Raw genomic sequence first — 18785 nt, 5'->3', positions numbered from 1 at the left:
GTTTAAAAAAAAAATGTGGCCGGGAGCGGTGACTCACACCTGTAATCTGAGCACTTTGGGAGGCCGAGGTGGGCGGATCATGAGGTCAGGAGTTCGAGACCAGCCTGGCCAATATAGTGAAACCCTGTCTCTACTAAAAATACAAAATTAGCCAGGTGTGGTGGTGCAAGCCTGTAATCCCGGCTACTCAGGAGGCTGGGGCAGGAGAATCACTTCAACCCAGGAGGCGGAGGTTGCAGGGTTGCAGTGAGCCGAGATTGCGCCATTGCACTCCAGCCTGGGCAACAAGAGCAAAACTCCATCTCAAAAAAAAAAAGTTATTATAGCTGCCCCCCAACCCCATTATAACTTAAATTTCTCCCCATCTGCCCTAGTTCAGCCAGTGACACCCAGTGCTGCTCGTGGTGGACCCATTCTTGGTTGTTGACCCAGGGGCTAGAAGGAATCTTCCCCTGTCAGCTCACCGGGTTGGGTCTGAAATGGGCCAGTCTTAGTTTTAAAAACTGTAATTCCAATAATGTCCACTATGTGGTGCACATGCATCCGCAATAAATTCTAAAACTAGTTGAAAGGGAGCTCAAAAACATTTTAAAAATCCACAGTGATAAAAATAGTGGGGAAATGGCACATGTTTATTTGCTGTACACTGGGTTCCTCTTAAGTAGCAGCTTCCGGTGTCATATTCATAATGTGACTCAGCTTATTTTAACTTTTGAGAAAATTTGCTGGGAGATAACTGGAGCCCAGGAGAGGAGAGAAGGGTGTGACATCTTCTGCCTTCCATTTCGAAGGTGGGGGATCCCCCTGGATGGGTTCTCGCTGGCTTAGTGCATCGCTCAGGCACATGCTAGCAGCTGGAGTGAGTGTAGCCGGTGCTAACCTACTGCACTTGGAAGTCATCTTTAAATATTGTTCTTGTGGGCTGGGTGTGGTAGCTCCTGCCTGTAATCCCAGCACTTTGGGAGGCCAAGATGGTAGGATCACTTGAGCTCAGGAGTTCGAGACCAGCCTGGGCAACGTAGTGGAACCCTGTCTCTAAAAAAAAAAAAAAATACAAAAATTACCTGGGCGTGGTGGTGCACACCTGTGATGCCAGCTAGTTGGAAGGCTGAGGTGGGAGCATGGCTTGAATCCAGAAGGCAAAGGTTGCAGTGAGCTGAGATCACACCACCACACTCCAGCCTGGGCGACAGAGCCAGACTGTCTCAAGAAAAAAAAAAAAAAAAATGCTCCTGTGGGAAGTGGTGGCTTGGGCACTGATAGGAAAGCAGACTTTTGAAACTGTGGGTTGAGAAGCTCAAAGTCTGGTTTAGACTGTTTCTCTGAAGTAATTTCATGATTGAATAGTAGAACTGTTGCTTAAGGAATTGGATTCTTCTTTTCTCTCATGGAAATACACCCACCAGCATAACATCTTCCCGGGTTATTCTAGGGAGTTTTGACCACATCTGTGCGGAACTTCTTGAATGAGGAACACATTCCTGAGTGTTTAGTGATCGTTAAGTTCTCAGCCTGTTAACAAACATTACCACTTTTGTCTTAGGTTTAATCTGGGCATGTAAAGAATCCAGTTATGTTTAAATAAAAGACGCTTGCACTGATATTTCCATACCTAGAAAGGAGTATGGAAATAATTGTAAATTACAAATCATCCCTTGAAGACTGGGCCCAATGTGATTTGATAACCAAAAGATTAATAAGAACAAACTGGAAAGAAATGAGGACTGTTAAGTCTGCATGGGCAAAGATTGAGAGAGAACTTTATTGGAATCTTATAAAAATTGTGGATTAGAGGAACACTGATGTCATAAGTTCTAAAATATGAGGACACAGAGTACTACAGGTTATCCTAAGAGGTGGTGTCAACGCAAATATGGGTGGATTCCCAGGAAGTTTTTTACTAAGTTACAGAACAGCTGCAGAGGGAGCTATGCTACTGGTAACTTTGGAAAATGATATCAGGAAAGCTAACCAGCCTCTTCCCCTGTCGTAGCTGATATTAAATACGGATTCTGGAAGGGAACATGAGCAGAGGTTCAGAGCTGCTGACTTCCTCCCCTTTAAGGTCTGCTATTTCTATGACCAAAAGCAGTTTTAAAATAAACCCCTGATCACCTCTTTTTAAAAACCCTTTTTTAAAAAATGAGATGCTGAGCTTCTCATTTAAAATAGACTTGAGTAATTTCAGTGATGTTAATATTTTCATGAGCTGTGCTAGGTTTGACTTGGTGCCTGTTGCTTATGGAACCTTCTCTTCCCTTTGCAGGTTTTCATCTCTGTGAACTGCTTAAGCACAGATTTCTCTTCCCAGAAGGGAGTGAAGGGGTTGCCTCTTAACATTCAAATTGATACCTATAGTTACAACAACCGCAGCAACAAGCCTGTGCACCGGGCCTACTGCCAGATCAAGGTGTTCTGTGACAAGGTAAGGTCGGCAGGGATGCTTGGAACAAGTGTTTGAGACACACTCATGGAAAAAGACCAGGGTCTCTTTAATATTTAATGTCAAAATGAGAATATAGCTGCTAATACAGAATAACTTTTAAAATTATTTTTATTAATTAATTTATTTATTTATTTTTGAGACAGAGTCTTGCTCTGTCACCCAGGCTGGAGTGCAGTGGTGCAATCTCGGCTCACTGCAACCTCTGCCTCCTGGGTTCAAGCAATTCTCGTGCCTCAGCCTCCCCAGTAGTTGGGATTACGGGTGCACACCACCACGCCCGGCTAGTTTTTTGTATTTTTAGTAGAGACAGGGTTTCACCATGTTGCTCAGGCTGGTCTCCAACTCCTGAGCTCAGGTAATCTGCCCACCTCAGCCTCCCACAGTGCTAGGATTACAGGTGTGAGCCACTGCGCCCAGCCTTTATCAGAGATGAGGTCTCACTCTGTCATCCAGGCTGGAATTTAGTGGTGCAATCACTGCTCACTGTAGCCTCAACCTCCTGGGCTCAAGCGGTCCCCCAAACTCAGTCTCCTGAGTAGTTGGGCCTACAGGCACATACCATCACACCCAGCTAATTTTTAAATTTTTTTGTGGAGATGGGGTCCTGCCATGTTGCCCAGGCTGGTCTTGAACTCCTGGCCTCAAGTGACCCTCCCATCTTGGCTTCCCAAAATGTAAAACAGCTTTTTTTTTTTTTTTGAGACAGAGTCTGGTGCTGTTGCCCATGCTGGAGTGCAGTGGCGCAGTCTCTGCTTACTGCAGCCTCTGCCTCCCGGGTTCAAACGATTCTTGTGCCTCAGCCTGTCCAGTAGCTAGGATTACAGATGCACACCCACCACGCCTGGCTAATTTTTGTACAGAGATAGGGTTTCACCAGGTTGGCCAGGCTGGTCTTGAATTCCTGGCCTCATGTGATCCGCCCACCTTGGCTTCCCAAAGTGCTGGGATTACAGGTGTGAGCCACCATGCCTGGCCTAAAATAGCTTTTAATTATTGTTTTGGCCTTGCAAAGACACATTATGTAGCGATTTTTAAAATTATGTTTTAACTGAAAGATTAGAAGGGTTGATAAGTACGTTTTGTTGGGCATGTCTGATAAGTAAAGGAGGTGCACACAGGACCCTCTGAGCCCAGCTGCTGGAAGTGTAGGCAGTCACCCCTGCACGGGAGCTCTTCTTTAGCTGTGTCCGAGTGGCTGAATCACAAAGTGCTGTGCCTTCACAGCCCTCTTCCCCAAAGGCCCTTCAATAAGCATGGGGAAGGAGAGGTGCGGATTCTTCTCTACAGCCACAAGGAGGCAAGAAGAGAAAGTGCAGGGCCCAGAGGGATCTGTGCATGACCTGGTTTCCCTGGTGTGGCTCTTTTTTATCTGGAGAAGAGAGGCTTACTTTTGCCCAGTGCAGAGCCAGGGGGCTGAGCTGGATTCGATGCAGGGAGAGTCTGGAAGGTGCGTCGAGTCTTGAACGGAAAGTTTGTGCTGGCTCGGAACTGGGGAGCAACCGTGGATGAGTGGACGTTCCATTGAACTAAGACAGCAAGATCTTGAGTTTTTCCTACTCAAAAATATTGGACCTATTTTTGGCAGGGGACGGGGGCAGTTCTTTTCATCCTATTAAGGGAGCTTGTCTTTTATTGAGATTTTTAGAAGGGGCTAGGTAACTGGAAGTATGTTTGCTGTCAGAGGCCTGGTCTGTCACCCTGGCTTTTGCATCAGGTACACAAAGCGCAGTGGCTGAGCACAGTGAATGAGCCTGAGGCCTTTTTTGGATTTTTTGGATGATGTTTACTCTTTGTGTGGCATTTTGGTGATTTTCACTTTCCTGGGTGCTCGACATTTTTGTATTATTGTGAATCTCCTTGAATTTTGTCCTGAAATCTGGTTAAGTTGCTTGGAAACCATTTGCTCGTTGATTTGATAGGCAGATCTGGAGCTGTGCTCAATGTAAGGCTAGTCATTCTGTGCTCCTGAGCAGGATTTTTCTGAATATTCTACCAAGTGCCCTGTTCATTACAAGTTTTTCCAGTCATATTATTTCCTTGTAATAATCCTCATGACAAGGATTTCCAGTCCACCCCATATGGTGGGAACAGGTACTGTTTCTGGCTCTGTGTGAGTTTCGGGCACTGTTTCTCTAATCTTTTCGGATGTCAGTTCCCAACCCTGACCCCCAGCCTTGGGCAGCTTCCTGGTACCTGTGTACCTGTTGGTACCTGGCCACGTACTGGAGTGGGGCTCACTGAAGATCTCGGAGCTCTTTCTTCTTTGGTATTTTTTCCTGCTGCCTTGGTCTCTGTGGACTTCCAGCTCTGTCTCCTCAACCCTGGGCACCTGGATTGAGAATACACGAGAATTCCCATGCCATGGCCTGGGAACTCTGAAGGCAGCAGCCAGCGTGGTTTGAGGACCTGCCACGGGTTCCGGTCTCCCAGGGATCACTGTTCTTTAGTTGCCTGCTGGTCAGGGCCTTCTCGTTCTTGTTTCTGCATTTCGTCTGGTTTTTGTTGTTGTTTCAGGGTGGAGGGTAAATCTGATCTGTGTTACTCCATGTTATGTAGAAGCAGAAGTGCCTTATTCTTTATAGATACACAGATAAATAAGGAGGGACAGTCCTATTTTGTAGTCCTCCACCTTTTGGAGGAGGGTGGTGTTTATCATCAGAATGAAGTTATGGTTAGACTTGTTAGAAGGGACAGAGAGACCCAGACCAACTGGGTCATACTATAATGGCTAGGAGATTGGGGATATTTACCTGTTTTTCTGTGTCAAGGAGGGACTGTTTTGTCAATGTTACATAGCAATTTTTATAAGCAGGTTGTATATTTACTATGTTAGTATGCTATCACCTTCTAGAAAAGGCAGAAGGTGGTTTTATATTCTGTTTTTAAAATGTGGTCTTTATTATATAATAATGCTAAGATCAGTGGGATTTTTATTGCCTCTTTTTGCTATCAGCAAATTTATTTAACAGAAAAATAAGCCACCAGTTCATCCTTAACTGGAGCACTATGTAAAGAAATCTGTACCATCCAGAAATTAATTCCAATAAGTCAAGCAAAATGATTAAATGTAGTGTTTTTAAATATGCTTCAGTGCCTGATTTTGGGTTGTGTTTGTTACTAATATGGTTCTTTTGAACATTGTTGTTGTGGGTTCAGCTGCATGGTACTATCGGTCTTTGCGCAGTTGATATACAGAGTACATGAGTGTCTTTTTCTAGGACTCTGAGTACACTTTTTCTCTTTTTTCTTTGAGGGAGTCTTACTCTGTCGCCCAGACTGGAGTACAGTGGTGCGATCCCGGCTCACTGCAATCTCCGCCTCCCGGGTTCAACTGATTCTCCTGCCTCAGCCTCCCGAGTAGCTGGGATTACAGGCATGCATCACCACGCCCGGCTAAATTTTTTGTATTTTTAGTGGAGACAGGGTTTCCCATGTTGGCCAGGCTGGTCGTGAACTCCTGGCCTCAAGTGATCCACCCACCTTGGCCTCCCAAAGTGCTGGGATTACAAGTGTGAGCCACCGTGCCCAGTGCCCAGCCCACTTTTTCTCTTTTAAGTAATGATGCAGATTTCTAGTTCCATCTTCACTTTGTGAATTCTGCTTGGTCAGATCTGCCACATGGTTGATGCTAGGCCCTTGGACTGAGTCACAGCTTTCAGTGATAACCTTGGCCATATAGGAGAGTATACTCAAGAGTAGGGCCAACTTGGGTTTTTTCTTTCATTTTCCTACTGGACAAAGGGAAAATACCCTTGTGTCTTTGCAGGCATGTGGTACACTCACAGATTTTCTCAGCTTTCATTTAACACGATCACATCCATTATAAACAGAAATTTTGCTTTTTTTTTTGAGACAGAGTTTCGCTTTGTCACCCAGGCTGGAGTGCAGTGGTGTGATCTCAGCTCACTGAAACCTCCACCTCTCAGGGGTTCAAGCAGTTCTCCTGCCTCAGCCTCCCAAGTAGCTGGGACTACAGGCACCTGCTACCACGCCTGGCTAATTTTTGTATTTTTAGTAGAGACGGGGTTTCACCATGTTGGCCAGGCTGGTCTCGAACTGACCTCAAATGATCCACCCACCTCGGCCTCCCAAAGTGCTGAGATTACAGGCATGAGCTACCACTCCTGGCCGGAATTTTGCTTTATTTGTTTTTCAAATAAATGTTGTTCCCTGTGATTTCATAGAATTAAAAATAATTTTAAGATTAATCTTTTTAGAAGAAACTACTATGATAAGCCTCATGAATATAGTAAGTAATGGAGTTCCTGTCCAGAGAAGGGAGAAAGGTTTCTTCCTCCATTGGTCAGGATAAGAGTTAAATATTTTAAAGAAGATTGGAAAACAGAATCATATCTTGTCTTCTCTTAACCTACAGGGAGCTGAGCGGAAAATCAGGGATGAAGAACGAAAGCAAAGCAAAAGAAAAGGCAAGTGTCCTGACCCCAGCTCCCAGTTGAGTGCCTGTAAGTAGAAATGTTCCTGGCAAGCTTCAGACCTTTTCCGTTGAGAATGGTGGCTGGAGTTTGCACGCAGAAGATAGTGGGTGTTCTTCCTGTTCTGCAGTGTGGCACTGCCTCTTCCTCAGATCAGCAGCAGATGCCAGCTCAGCCGGGGGGTTTTCCTGGGGACTACAGGATAGATCCCCGGGTTTTCCCGACCTCAGCATTTTTGGCTGTCAGTTCTAGTTCAGACTCCTGTTTCCAGTCTTGAAAAATGACAACACGTTCTGCATGAATCACTGTTAAAATTGGGACTTGTCTAGATTTTTTAAAGTGATAATAATGGTCTTGAGAATTCAAGATGTCTTAACTCCAAGTAGGATCATATTTTGTATCTAAAGTATAGTATTTTAATATTTGCAGAATCTATAGGGCTTCTGTTTGGACATTTCACCAGGAAAGCTTTGTTTTCTTTTTTTTTCTTAATTGTGACCAGTATTCATATTCACAAAATCTTGTATCTGAAATGAAGAAAGTGCTGCTCTGTGCCTGTAGGGTCCCATCTGTAGTACATGGGCTTCTGGCACGCTCTTTTGAATGGTCTGTCTGGCTCAGCAGACATTTGCCCTGCAACACCTTAGTCAGGATTCTCCTACTGGTATCAAAGTGCAAACTCCCAGTGACACTTCAGAGAGCAGCTGACTAACTAGGAGACCTCATTACTGAGTACTTCAGGGCCAGATCACTGGGGAAGATGGAGTCTCTAACTAACTAAATTAAAAATTGGATGGGCATGCTTACACTTCACCTCATTGTCGAGTTTCTTGATATGTTCTGAAGTCAATGGGTCCATGAGTGTTGGAATGTAAATTATTTAATGAGGACAGCTGAGGTGAAATTTCTTCCAAATTATGTTTACACAATTATAAATTTTAGCCTTTCCAATGAAAACTAAATACGCTCTGCCTCTGTCGCAGATCTTCTGTGGATATGTGTCTGTGTGTGTTTGAAGATACCTTTTCCCTTTTGATTTGATAAGACATTCAGTTGATTTTAGTGGAAATACACACAATAAATTCCTTTACATATAAACTGGGATTCTTAGGCAGGCAGCATGCCCTGTCGTATCTTACAGAGTGCTACACTTGGAGTGTCTTATGCAGAGGCGAGCACTCCGTGGCCTGCATCCAGTCTGTATGTAATCCTTTGACCTTGGCTTCCTCTTTTTTAATTTTTTTTTCTTCTTTTCAGTTTCTGATGTTAAAGTGCCACTGCTTCCCTCTCACAAGCGAATGGATATCACGGTTTTCAAACCCTTCATTGATCTCGATACTCAGCCTGTTCTCTTCATTCCTGACGTGCACTTTGCCAGCCTGCAGCGGGGCACTCATGTAGGTAACCAGGATCCCAGGGGAGGTTACCAGGAAGGAAGGCATGGCAAAAGGCAATTCTTTGGCATTATTCATGGGAAATAGAAGCCAAAATTGAGTGAGGTTTGACCAGTTAGTCAGCTCTTTGGAATATTCTGCTGGGGTGACATGATGCCCGTGCAATAAAAATGGTAAGCATCGTTGATTTGAAGGTGCAGTGTACCCCATCAGCTTTATTCTGTTTGTATTCATTCATTCACTCGTTCATTCTTCATACCTACATATCCTAGCTCATTTCAAAGATTCTAGAATAGTAGCATAATTTGGAGTTTGAGCCTGTGATCTTTTTAAATTTAACTTGGGGGGAATACCTAGGTTAAGGAGCTCTCATAACATAAGAACATCCAAAGGCTTTTCTCACAGTTCCAGTTACTGAGCCGTCCTTGCCACGTGTAGTTACCAATGGCCATGTCTTGGCAACTAAAGCTAAATTTTAAAAAACAGTCACGGCCTGTTTTGTGGCAAAGGCTTACAAGAGATAGGAACTTCAGTAGAATGAAGCATGGTTTTATGCTGAGTGCAAATAAATATCAAAAAGACAGTCTTTCACGCACTTTGTGGACAGATGTATAAGGACTAAAGATTTCTCAGAGTTCTTGGGGCCGTGGCCAGTACGTTTAGTTTCTAATGGGAAGCTGGAGGTGAGCAGGGGTTAGCACACTGTTTTTGTGAAGGACTGGGCAGTAAAGGTTTTCGGCTTTTGGGACCCCGTGGTCTCCACTGTGCTGCTCAGCCCCGCCGCACTAGTGCACATGTGGCCATAAGCAGCATGTGAATGAATGAGCATGGCTTTGTTTCAGTAAAGACTTTATTTACATAAACTGGCTTTAGACCAGATTTGGCCCAACCACTGAGTTAGAGGAGTTCAAGACATCTGTAAGAATCTGTTATTGAAAACTAAGGCTAAAGGATTTTATATTAGATTGGTCAAATTCAAAATTATTTCCATTTTAGGAATAATTCATTTATGGTCAAACATTTTGAGCATACATTTGAAAAGCAATCTATTCCTTTGGTCTTAGGTCCTTCCCATTGCCTCTGAAGAATTGGAGGGTGAAGGGTAAGATTTATGTTTTGTTTTGTTTTGTTTTAATAATGGAAACAATCTCAAACTTGTAGAAAAACTGCAAGTACAGTACAAAGAACTCATTTTTCCCTGAGCCAGCAAGGATAAGTTGCCAACCTGGTGGTCCATCACTCCTGAATATCGTGGTATCTATTTCCCACCAACAAGGACATCCTCCTGCGTCACAATCAAGATTAGAATACTCACATTGCTACATGAGCACCAATAACGTCCTTTATAGCAAAAAAGGATCCAGTTCAGGATCACACATTGTAGTTGGTTGTCATGTTTGTTAATCTTCTTCAGTCTAGAACTAAGCCACTCCTTAACTTTTCTGACCAAATATTTTTGAAGATTACAACCAGCTGTTTTATAGACTCTTCTCAGTTGGCGTGTGTCTGCTGCTCTCTCATGGTTAGATTCCAGGCCTGGCAGGGATGTCGTAGAGGCCAGGCTGGGTTCTCCGTGTGTCCTAGCAGATGGCGCTTGATGTCAGTTTATCTGTTACTAGTGGTGTTCTTTGGTCACATGATTAAGCTGGTATCCGCCAGCTTCTCCACTGCAAAGTGGCTCCTTTTATAATAAGTGTTGTCTGGGGAGGTGCATTGTAGCTTTGTAAATATCTCATTCCCCATCAAACTTTCAGTTTACTCATTCATTTATTGCTATCAGTATGAACTCATGGTTTCCTGTTTTATTCAATAAGCTGTCATTCATTAGTCATTTACTTCGATGCTCAGGTTGTCCCAGAATTGGGCTCTGCCTTCCTGTGCCGGGCAGCCCCCTACTCATGCTGCCTAGTGGAGGGGGGCTGACACTACCCCTCTTTGGGCCATCAGAACCTTCTTGATGGCTCTGGGACTTTTTCAACAAGGCAAAGATTCTTTTTGTTTTTATTTCATTTTACTTTTAGAGACAGGGTCTTGCTCTGAGGCCCATGTAGGAGTGCAGGGGTGCAATCACAGCTCACTGCAGCCTTGAGCTTTTGGGCTCAAGTGATCCTCCTGCCTCAGACTCCTGAGTAGGTGGGACTACAGGCACATGCCACCACACCCATCTAATGATGATGATGATGATTATTATTATTGTAGAGATCCTGGTCTCAGGCAATCCTCCCGCCTCAGCCTCCCTCTTTCTGTTATCTACCCTCAGAAAGGTGCATCCTGATGGAGAGAGCCAAGATTTCCATGGGAAGTTCATTCGTCAGCATCCCTCTTCCCTCATCTTCCATCCATTCACAGGGCTTAAACCGTCATACTGGGGACATTCATGCCCCACACGTTACCCATCGTGCCTCTCTTTGAAGGCGAGGCCTGCACTGCCCCTTTGATTCTTAGTGTTTCAGGCTTGAGTCCTGCAGGCACTTTCACTAGACGGCTGCTGTGTGCTAGGAACTGAGATGGCAGAGTCTCGGAGGCTCAGCCCCTGCTCCTGAAGTGGCCATTCTGCTCCAAATCCAGCACTCCCTCCCTTCACTTTCAGTTATTTACCTCTTCTCTTGCTTGCCGTGACACCACCTGCTGGACCCTCCATGCCGGGTGCCCCTGGTAGCCAGGCGTTCGTTCGATCTGAGTTTTTCTCTCCTCAGACTCTCCTTCGTCTGTTCTTACCTTTTGGCTTCCGTGACACCACCATATTTTAAACCCGTGGACTCCTGTGCTCGGATTATACCAGCCTCCTTCCCCTGGTTTTTCTGCTCGAAGGTCCTGGGTTCCCCTCCAGTCTTGACTGCACACTTTGGGTACCACACTCGGTCTCACAGAACTTTCAAATATTCCCTCTCCTCTGCCATGTAAAATTTAATTCCTTAGAGCTGAACGATCAGGACACTCACAGTAGAGTCAGCTTCCCAAAATTTCTAGATATGGCTTCCTGTGGGCCATTCTATTTGAGCCAGGCTGGCCCTGCGTTTTCCTGCTCACACTTCCTTAGTGTTTTGAAACATCATCTCCTTTGTCACTGCCTGTACAAGGTTACCTCAGATCCTACCTCCTCCATAGAGTGTTTCCTGAAAAGAAGCACCCGACAGCCAGGTGTGGTGGCTCACGCCGATAATTCCAGCACTTTGGGAGGCCAAGGTAGGAAGATCGCTTGACCCCAGGAATTTGAGAACATCCTGGGCAACATACGGAGAACCCATCTCTACAAAAATAAAAAAATTAGTTGGGTGTGGTGGTGTGCGCCACTTGGGAGGCTGAGGTGGAAGGATTGCTTGGGCCTGGGCGGTTGAGGCTGCAGTGAGCCGTGATCCATGATTGCACCACTGCACTCCAGCCTGAGCAACAGAATGAGACCCTGTCTCACACACACACACAAAAAAAACCAAAGCACCTCATTTTCGAGAAGGCAGCTTTATCTAATGAGAGTGCAGATACCTGCAGGGAACCTGAGTGTGGTCCCATGTCTGCCTGTAAATATCCATGAGCCCTGGAGTCAGGATCTTCCTTCAGCCTGATTTTTCATTCACAAATAAGGAAGCTGGACCGGATAAAGAATGAAAGTCATTTTAAATCTAGTTCCGTGACAGGCTCTAAAACACCTTATGTTGATGCAGCTGGTTAAGTTGAATCACTAATGGCATATTTTGGATCACTGCAGCTCTGTCTTGAAAAGGGGGCCGTACAGCACAGAAGATGACTTTGCTGTCCCTCCTTCTGCCAAGCTGGCCCGGATAGAAGAACCAAAGAGAGGTGTGTTGGTTTCCATTTCTTAGTGGGAGTTTTAAATCAGAAGTGAGTTCAGAATCTATCAAAAGCATAAATGGTTCAAGCACATTTTTTCCAGTTTCACTTGCTTGGGAATTCTTCCATCACACTGACATCTAGCTTGAGCTAGGACTTAGAGCAAAGTTCAGAGAAGTTGAAACCTGTGTTCCTTAAGACAGAACTGATATTGGCCGATGCTTGTCATCCTTGATGTGAATGTGGTTTTCATTTTAGCTGGTACCGTGGTCTGTTTTCCTCTTTTGTTCATGTGAACTGTATCCTTTTTTTCTCTCTTTTCCCTTCCTTATTCCTGGTTGGGAATTGATTAGTGCTGCTCTACGTTCGAAAGGAGTCAGAAGAAGTCTTTGATGCCCTAATGCTCAAAACCCCATCTTTGAAGGGCTTGATGGAAGCCGTAAGTAGGATCAACTCTCTAATCCCTTGTACAAAATGAAATGACAAGTACATAGGATTTCATTGAAACACTTTATCAGATGATCCAAATCCTTTGTCAGACCTTCTGGAATCCCTGACACCTTTCTCGAGTCGTCGTGCGTCCCACATTTTATCCTCACCCAGGGGTCTTAACTCACATAGTCACTCAGTCATACCTGTTCCACTGAAGTGAATGCATCTGTGATGGCCTATGAAATAGTTTAATTTTTATATATGTGGTTAAAAGGAGATTGCCATTTAGCAAGCCACTTAGAAGCTAACAAAAGTGATTTTTAATCAAGTACAATCTTAAAAACTTCATACATAAGAACAGTGGCTCCTCAGTCTACCTTTAAAACTCCCAATCCTAGGAAATTACTGAACTTGTATCAAGACCTCACTACAGCCTATTGCAGAGAAAGTAGACATGTAACCAGTGATGGCCGTAAGTCCATCTTACGAGGATCCCAGCGTGAGGCTGGAATAAACTGACCCCATGCTCCCTGTGGGGATATCAGTAAGAGAGGAGAGACATGCAAGGCTGCTGTGTTAATTTCCCGTTCCAGCTGTGCTCTGGAAAAACGCATGTCATCAGCACTGAGTGCAGATATTTACCAGCCTGTCTCCTAGAGACCGTAGAGATCTTTAAGCTCAAAGTGTGTCCATAATTGGGCTAAAAGCATCTCCCCCAGCTCCCTCTGATGACTGTAGTGTGTTGAATTCATTTAACACATCTTCATAAAGGGCTTGCTTCATGCCAGGCACTGTGGCGGGCACTGGAGTTACGAGCGTCAGTGACACAGTGCCGAATGGAGTTTATTTTCTAGTTAGGAAGACACAGACACCAAAATAAGCAAAGAAGTTGAGGTCATTTTTCAGGTACTGATGAGTGCAATGAAGATTAATAAAGCAGGGAGATGGGGCGTGGGTTTGGGGAGCTGCTCTGCGGTCTCTCAGCCAGGCGCCCCAAGTCCACGGGTGTCACTCAGTGCATCCCTGCCTGCCCACAGCACAGGCAGCGCCATTCCCACTGTCGCTTCCTGCCTCCTGGGATGTCCCCTGGGTTTCTCTTTTCTTGCCTTTTGATGACCCTTCATCATGTCTGAAGAATCATGCAAACTGGCTGGGCGTGGTGGCTCACACCTGCAGTCCCAGCACTTTGGAAGGCAGAGGCAGGAGGATCACCTGAGGTCAGGAGTTCGAGACCAGCCTGGCCAACATGGAGAAACCCTGTCCCTACTAAAAATACAAAAATTGGCCAGGCTTGGTGGCAGGCGCCTGTAATCCCAGCTACTCGGGAGGCTGAGGTAGGAGAATCAATTGAACCAGGGAGGTGGAGGTTGTAGTGAGCTGAGATCCCACCACTGCACTCCAGCCTGGCATAGCAAGACTCCGTCTAAAAAAAAAAAAAAAAAATGCAAATTCTGATTACAGGGAAAGAGGAGAGTGAAGAGGATGCAGAATTACTGGGCCAACATAACTGTTCATGACTCACAAGGAACTCATGACAGGTCTTACATGTCAGAACACAAAGTATTATCATCCACTCGTACAGAAAGAAAAAGGGTTTGTGTGGTGAGAACTCGGAGCTGGGGTCTGGTCTGAAACACGTGTTTGGAAGGTTGGCAGGATCTGCAGGTTTGCCACCTGAGGCTCCGTTTCTCAGCGCCACCTTGAGCTTTGCTCTGTGGCTTGAGGTGAAGCTGGTGATGCCAACCTGAGGATGGTCTGGATGACAAGTATAACGTTTGATCTAGAGTGAATCAGCTGTTTGTCCTTGGAGCAATTCACCCATTCTCTTTAAAAATATTAAAAATAGCTTCTATGTCCCGAAAGGAAGACAGCCACAGCTCCCCAGAAGCTCATTACGGTGAGGGGCAGCTGGGCTGAGGAGAGGTGAAGGCCCCCAGCACACGAGCTGGGGTTTTTCCATGTCTTTGTGTCTGCGTTTTTGAAAAACAAAAAGTTGAGTGACTATGCGTGTGTGTGTATATATATATATATATATATATATATATGTTTGTTGTTTGGTTTCTAAAGCCCTGATACAGGGTTTTATAATTATTTTTCTTTCCTCTTTTAGATCTCAGACAAATATGATGTTCCCCATGACAAGATTGGGAAAATATTCAAGAAGTGTAAAAAGGGGTAAGCAGCCACTGCTTCCTGTGTACCTCGGAAAGTGCTGATGCCCCCCGCAGTGCTAGTGTGACGCACCCCCCAGTGCTGTTGACACCCCCCAGCACCAGTGTACCACACCGTGCACGCTAGTGACACCCCCCTGTGCCAGTGACACACACCCTGTGCCAGTGTGACACGTGTGCATCGTGCCCAGTCCAGAAGCAGCCAAAGAAACCTGGGTGCTGGAATGTGGCTTTTCTAAATTATATATGAAATTACTTAGATAAAATTGATCTGCCTTGAGGAGATCTTTGTGTATTGTTTCTCCAAGTTACCTTCTTTGCCCTCCACATGCCTGGCAGCAGTGCCATGGCTCCACACTCCAGGGTGTGTGGCCAGTGCCACTGAGGATGGCCAGGGCAGCACCTCCGTGTGTCGAACCCGTTGGAGCCAGGCACTGGGTTGGGCACGTCCCACGGTGCTGCGCTTGGTCTTCACGTCTTCTTTCTGAGCTGGTCTCAGGACTTGTTCGTAGTTTATAGACAGGCGGCTGAGGCTCAGAGTTCAAGAGGCTTTTCGGGGCCGTGGTTGGTATTTCCTGCCTCTGCAGCCCGTGCCCTGCTCTACCCTCCTGCCCAGGATCCTATTTCCAAGTTATATCATGTTGCTGCTTTGTCCAGAAATTAGTATTTTTAGTTCTTTTTTGTCTGTCTATGATGTTTGGCATGGATAAGCAGTGGCTAGCATAAGAATTTTTTGGCTTAGTTTTAAATTCTAATGGGAAATTTCTAGATGGTTCTAGTGGAAAGAGTTGGACTTAATAGTAGCTAATTTATTTTTGTTTATTTTCTTGTTTTTGTATTCTTTATTTTTTGTTTGATAATAGTTCATTTAAACTTTGAGGCTCACTTGCTGGAGTGTGTAATTTGTCAGGGGGCTGTGACTTCACATCATGTAAGTTAATGTTATTGATGTGCTTCTGCTTTATTCGTTTAGAGATGGTTTCACTCTGTTGCCCAGGCTGGAGTACAGTGGTGCAATCAGAGCTCACTGTACCCTTGAACTCCTGGGCTCAGGCCATTCTTTCACCTCAGCTTCCCAAGTAGCAGGGACTACAGGCACGTACCACCATGTCCAGCTAGTTTTTAAAATTTTTCTGTGGAAATGGGATCTTGCTATATTATCCAGGCTGGTCTCAAACTCTTGGGCTCAAGTGATTCTCCTGCCTCAGTGTCCCAAAGTGCTGGGATCACAGGTATGAGCCAAGTACCATTTACCAAGTGACTACTATTAAATACATGCTGGAAATAATAATCATAAATAAGCTAGTATATTTCATCTTCCAAATGCTGTGATATAAATATATCGCCTGATTGCCTCCTAACTCAATTCTCTCAACAATCCTATAAGATGGGTACTATTATTATCCCCATTTTATAGATGAGGAAGTTGAGGCTTAAGGAGATTTGAATAATTTGCCCCACATGCTGCAACTAGTAAGTGGGAGAGCTAACAGTTAAATCTAGGTCTGACTCCAGAACCAAGTGGCAGTGAAGTTGGTTTGTCTTGTCCCTCCCCATCCAGGATCCTGGTGAACATGGATGACAACATTGTGAAGCATTACTCCAATGAGGACACCTTCCAGCTGCAGATTGAAGAAGCCGGGGGGTCTTACAAGCTCACCCTGACTGAGATCTAAAGGCCCGCGGGCCACAGCTCCCCAGGAGTTCAGTGCAGGTGTTTCTAGATCTTATGATTTGGCAAGTGCAGGTAACCCCAGTCAGCCATGTCGCCAGCACAGGTCTATGTCGAGGGAAGGGGTTCCTTGCAGGTGGGAGGCGGGGCTGCATCTGGCTTGGTGGTAGCATTTAATCTATTGCATTGGCGTTTTTCAGATGAAAGAGAAATCCATATACCGTTATGTTTGAATTTCCTGATATATACAGGATTTAAAGTGAAAACTTTATTCCAAGAGTTAACAGAGTCTCTGGGAAGCTTTAGGACATCTGCTGCGTTATTTATCAAAATATCGGGATATCTGCCTTGTGCCTACAATGTCGTGGGCCTGCTCGCTAGCAGAAGTCAGAAAAGGCGATAGGCTTGGCTTTAAGGATTTCGTGCCCTTGCCTGAATTCAGTACAACTCCACTGCCTCACGTTAGCGGGAGCGCACCTGAAGAGTACAGGGGTGAGCCCTCTCTCCCTTACCCTCTCACTCTCCACCAGATGTTTACTAAACAGGGCATGTTACTGAAATCTTCCTTTGCAACTTTCTTGGACGTATCAACTGCCTTTCTCATGAAGAATTTTAATGGGTTACAGTATGAAATCAGTTAAGATAAAGCTGCATTGTATATAAGTGCAATATATTTTTGAAGGTCTGTAAATGTGTACATACATGTCTTATATAAATATATAATATATAAATATGGTGTCTGTGTACATATAGTGAAGATATGCAGTCAGAGCTACCTTAAAGGCTTTCCCTAGACAAAGGTTAAGTTATTGTTGATCGTGTATACCAAGCGGATAGAATACTGTGCTTAGTGGAACCCGCTAAAAACCTTTTTCTGTTTTTCCAAACACAGTCATTCTGTAGCATAGCAAAACCTTTTCAAATGACAGAGATTCTGTTTCCTGTTGAGAATGTTGTTATTTGGATTTCTGCACTGTTTAACCAATGAAGTAAAAGAAAAACACTACTGCAATCACGTCTTTTGTTATGCTAGTATCAGTCAGATGCACTTAGAGTGAAGAAACACTGTAATTACAGCACACAGATTGCAAGTATTGCGTACCAAGTGATACAACTCGAAATGCAGTTCTCATCTTCCTGTTTTGAGAAATGATTATTTTATCACGCATCAGAGCCTTCGTGCTTTGATTATCTTGTATGTTAACAATTCTAGAAAACATTCATGAATTCATAAAAATACGTTACTGTGGCAGGGGAACATTTTGTACACATTTAAGTATATAAAAATGCTAAAATATGTAATTTTATAACAAAGTCACGGGTATCTTTAGGTTCAGGGAACTAGACTAGGTCATTCATGTAAATGGACTGGTAGTTACAGTCTTAGGTTAAAGTATTCTAATGAAGTATGGGAACTAAATTGCTGGTTTTCTAAGATAAGATATGGGATATGGGTCATATAACTTTTATATTTTTTATGAAATTGATTTTGTCTTGTGTGTTATTTTTAATTGTATCATTGAAGATGTATTTTAAACCAAAGGGATTAAATTTTATATGTCTATTTCGTAATATGTCATTTCCTGTTTTTCAATTTGACTTTGCATTGCTCAGTAAAACATGGGAGCTGAAAAGCATCTCATTGCTAGCACTTTCTGCTTATTTCTTAATGTGTGTGCTTAAGTTGTTTTCTTCATGTTTACTTTTCCTTACTGATGCCTGAAATGATCCACATAATTGTTAAGTCAGGGATCCCTGAATGATTTTCCAATTCGTACCAAAATTTAACCACTAAAGCTGAAGGTAAATGCTTTCATACCTAAAATCTTAGTATTCTTAGTGTTTAAAAGCCTAACAGAAAATATTTAGTTAAAAAATTTACCAATATTTAAATCATCAGAATCTCTAAAACAGGCATCCTGAACATATTCCAGGGTAATCCAGAGCCTAAATATGATAGACACTAGGATATATTTTTAATGGATACATGATCAGATTAATGAAGTAAACTCCCTGATAGGGCTCCTGGGACATCTGCGCTTTTCACAGTAACCCTCGGGCCAAAGTCGAGACTCTCCTGCAGCCTGGGTTCCCGGTCACTCAGTGGTTCCAGGGTCCAGCTCCACACAGGAAGCCTGGCGACCCAGCCGGCGCATCCTCTCCATGGGAGCCCTTCCTCACACCATGAGTTTCCTTCACTCCCTGGCTTCCCGGGACTTACCTTTGCCTCAAAACTCGTCTCTTCCCGGGCCTCCCCAGGGCCATTACCTCTGATTCCTCAGCCCAGCACCCACTCCCTGCTGTCTCACGGCTCCAAGTGCTGACAGACACCTGCTGGCCCTCTTCGCAGCCTCTCGTTTCCTGGAGAGCAGGTTTTGGTGTCTTAGTCAGCTTTGGATCTCTGGCACCCAACCCAATGCTGGTTACATAGTCGATGCTCAGTGAATG

General features: G+C 44.4%; 1 protein-coding gene across 2 annotated transcripts in view; it reads left to right on the top strand.

Annotated features, from left to right (window-relative positions):
- The window catches only part of GRHL1 (grainyhead like transcription factor 1), a 50012-nt gene extending 32106 nt beyond the window's left edge, over positions 1-17906 (top strand). The window contains exons 9-16 of one of the 2 annotated variants that reach the window (XM_054545903.2): positions 2267-2425; positions 6822-6909; positions 8137-8276; positions 9338-9375; positions 11980-12071; positions 12416-12501; positions 14605-14669; positions 16227-17906. In XM_054545903.2, coding sequence (XP_054401878.1) covers positions 2267-2425; positions 6822-6909; positions 8137-8276; positions 9338-9375; positions 11980-12071; positions 12416-12501; positions 14605-14669; positions 16227-16341 — 783 coding nt within the window. In that variant the 3' untranslated portion in view covers positions 16342-17906. 2 annotated transcript variants of the gene reach the window in all.
- The last annotated feature ends 879 nt before the right edge of the window (positions 17907-18785 follow it).

The sequence above is a fragment of the Pongo abelii genome, chromosome 12, assembly GCF_028885655.2.
Source record: "Pongo abelii isolate AG06213 chromosome 12, NHGRI_mPonAbe1-v2.0_pri, whole genome shotgun sequence".
Taxonomy (NCBI): domain Eukaryota; kingdom Metazoa; phylum Chordata; class Mammalia; order Primates; family Hominidae; genus Pongo; species Pongo abelii.
The sequence above is the reverse complement of the archived record's forward strand: the minus strand, read 5'-3'. Positions and strand labels throughout refer to the sequence as shown.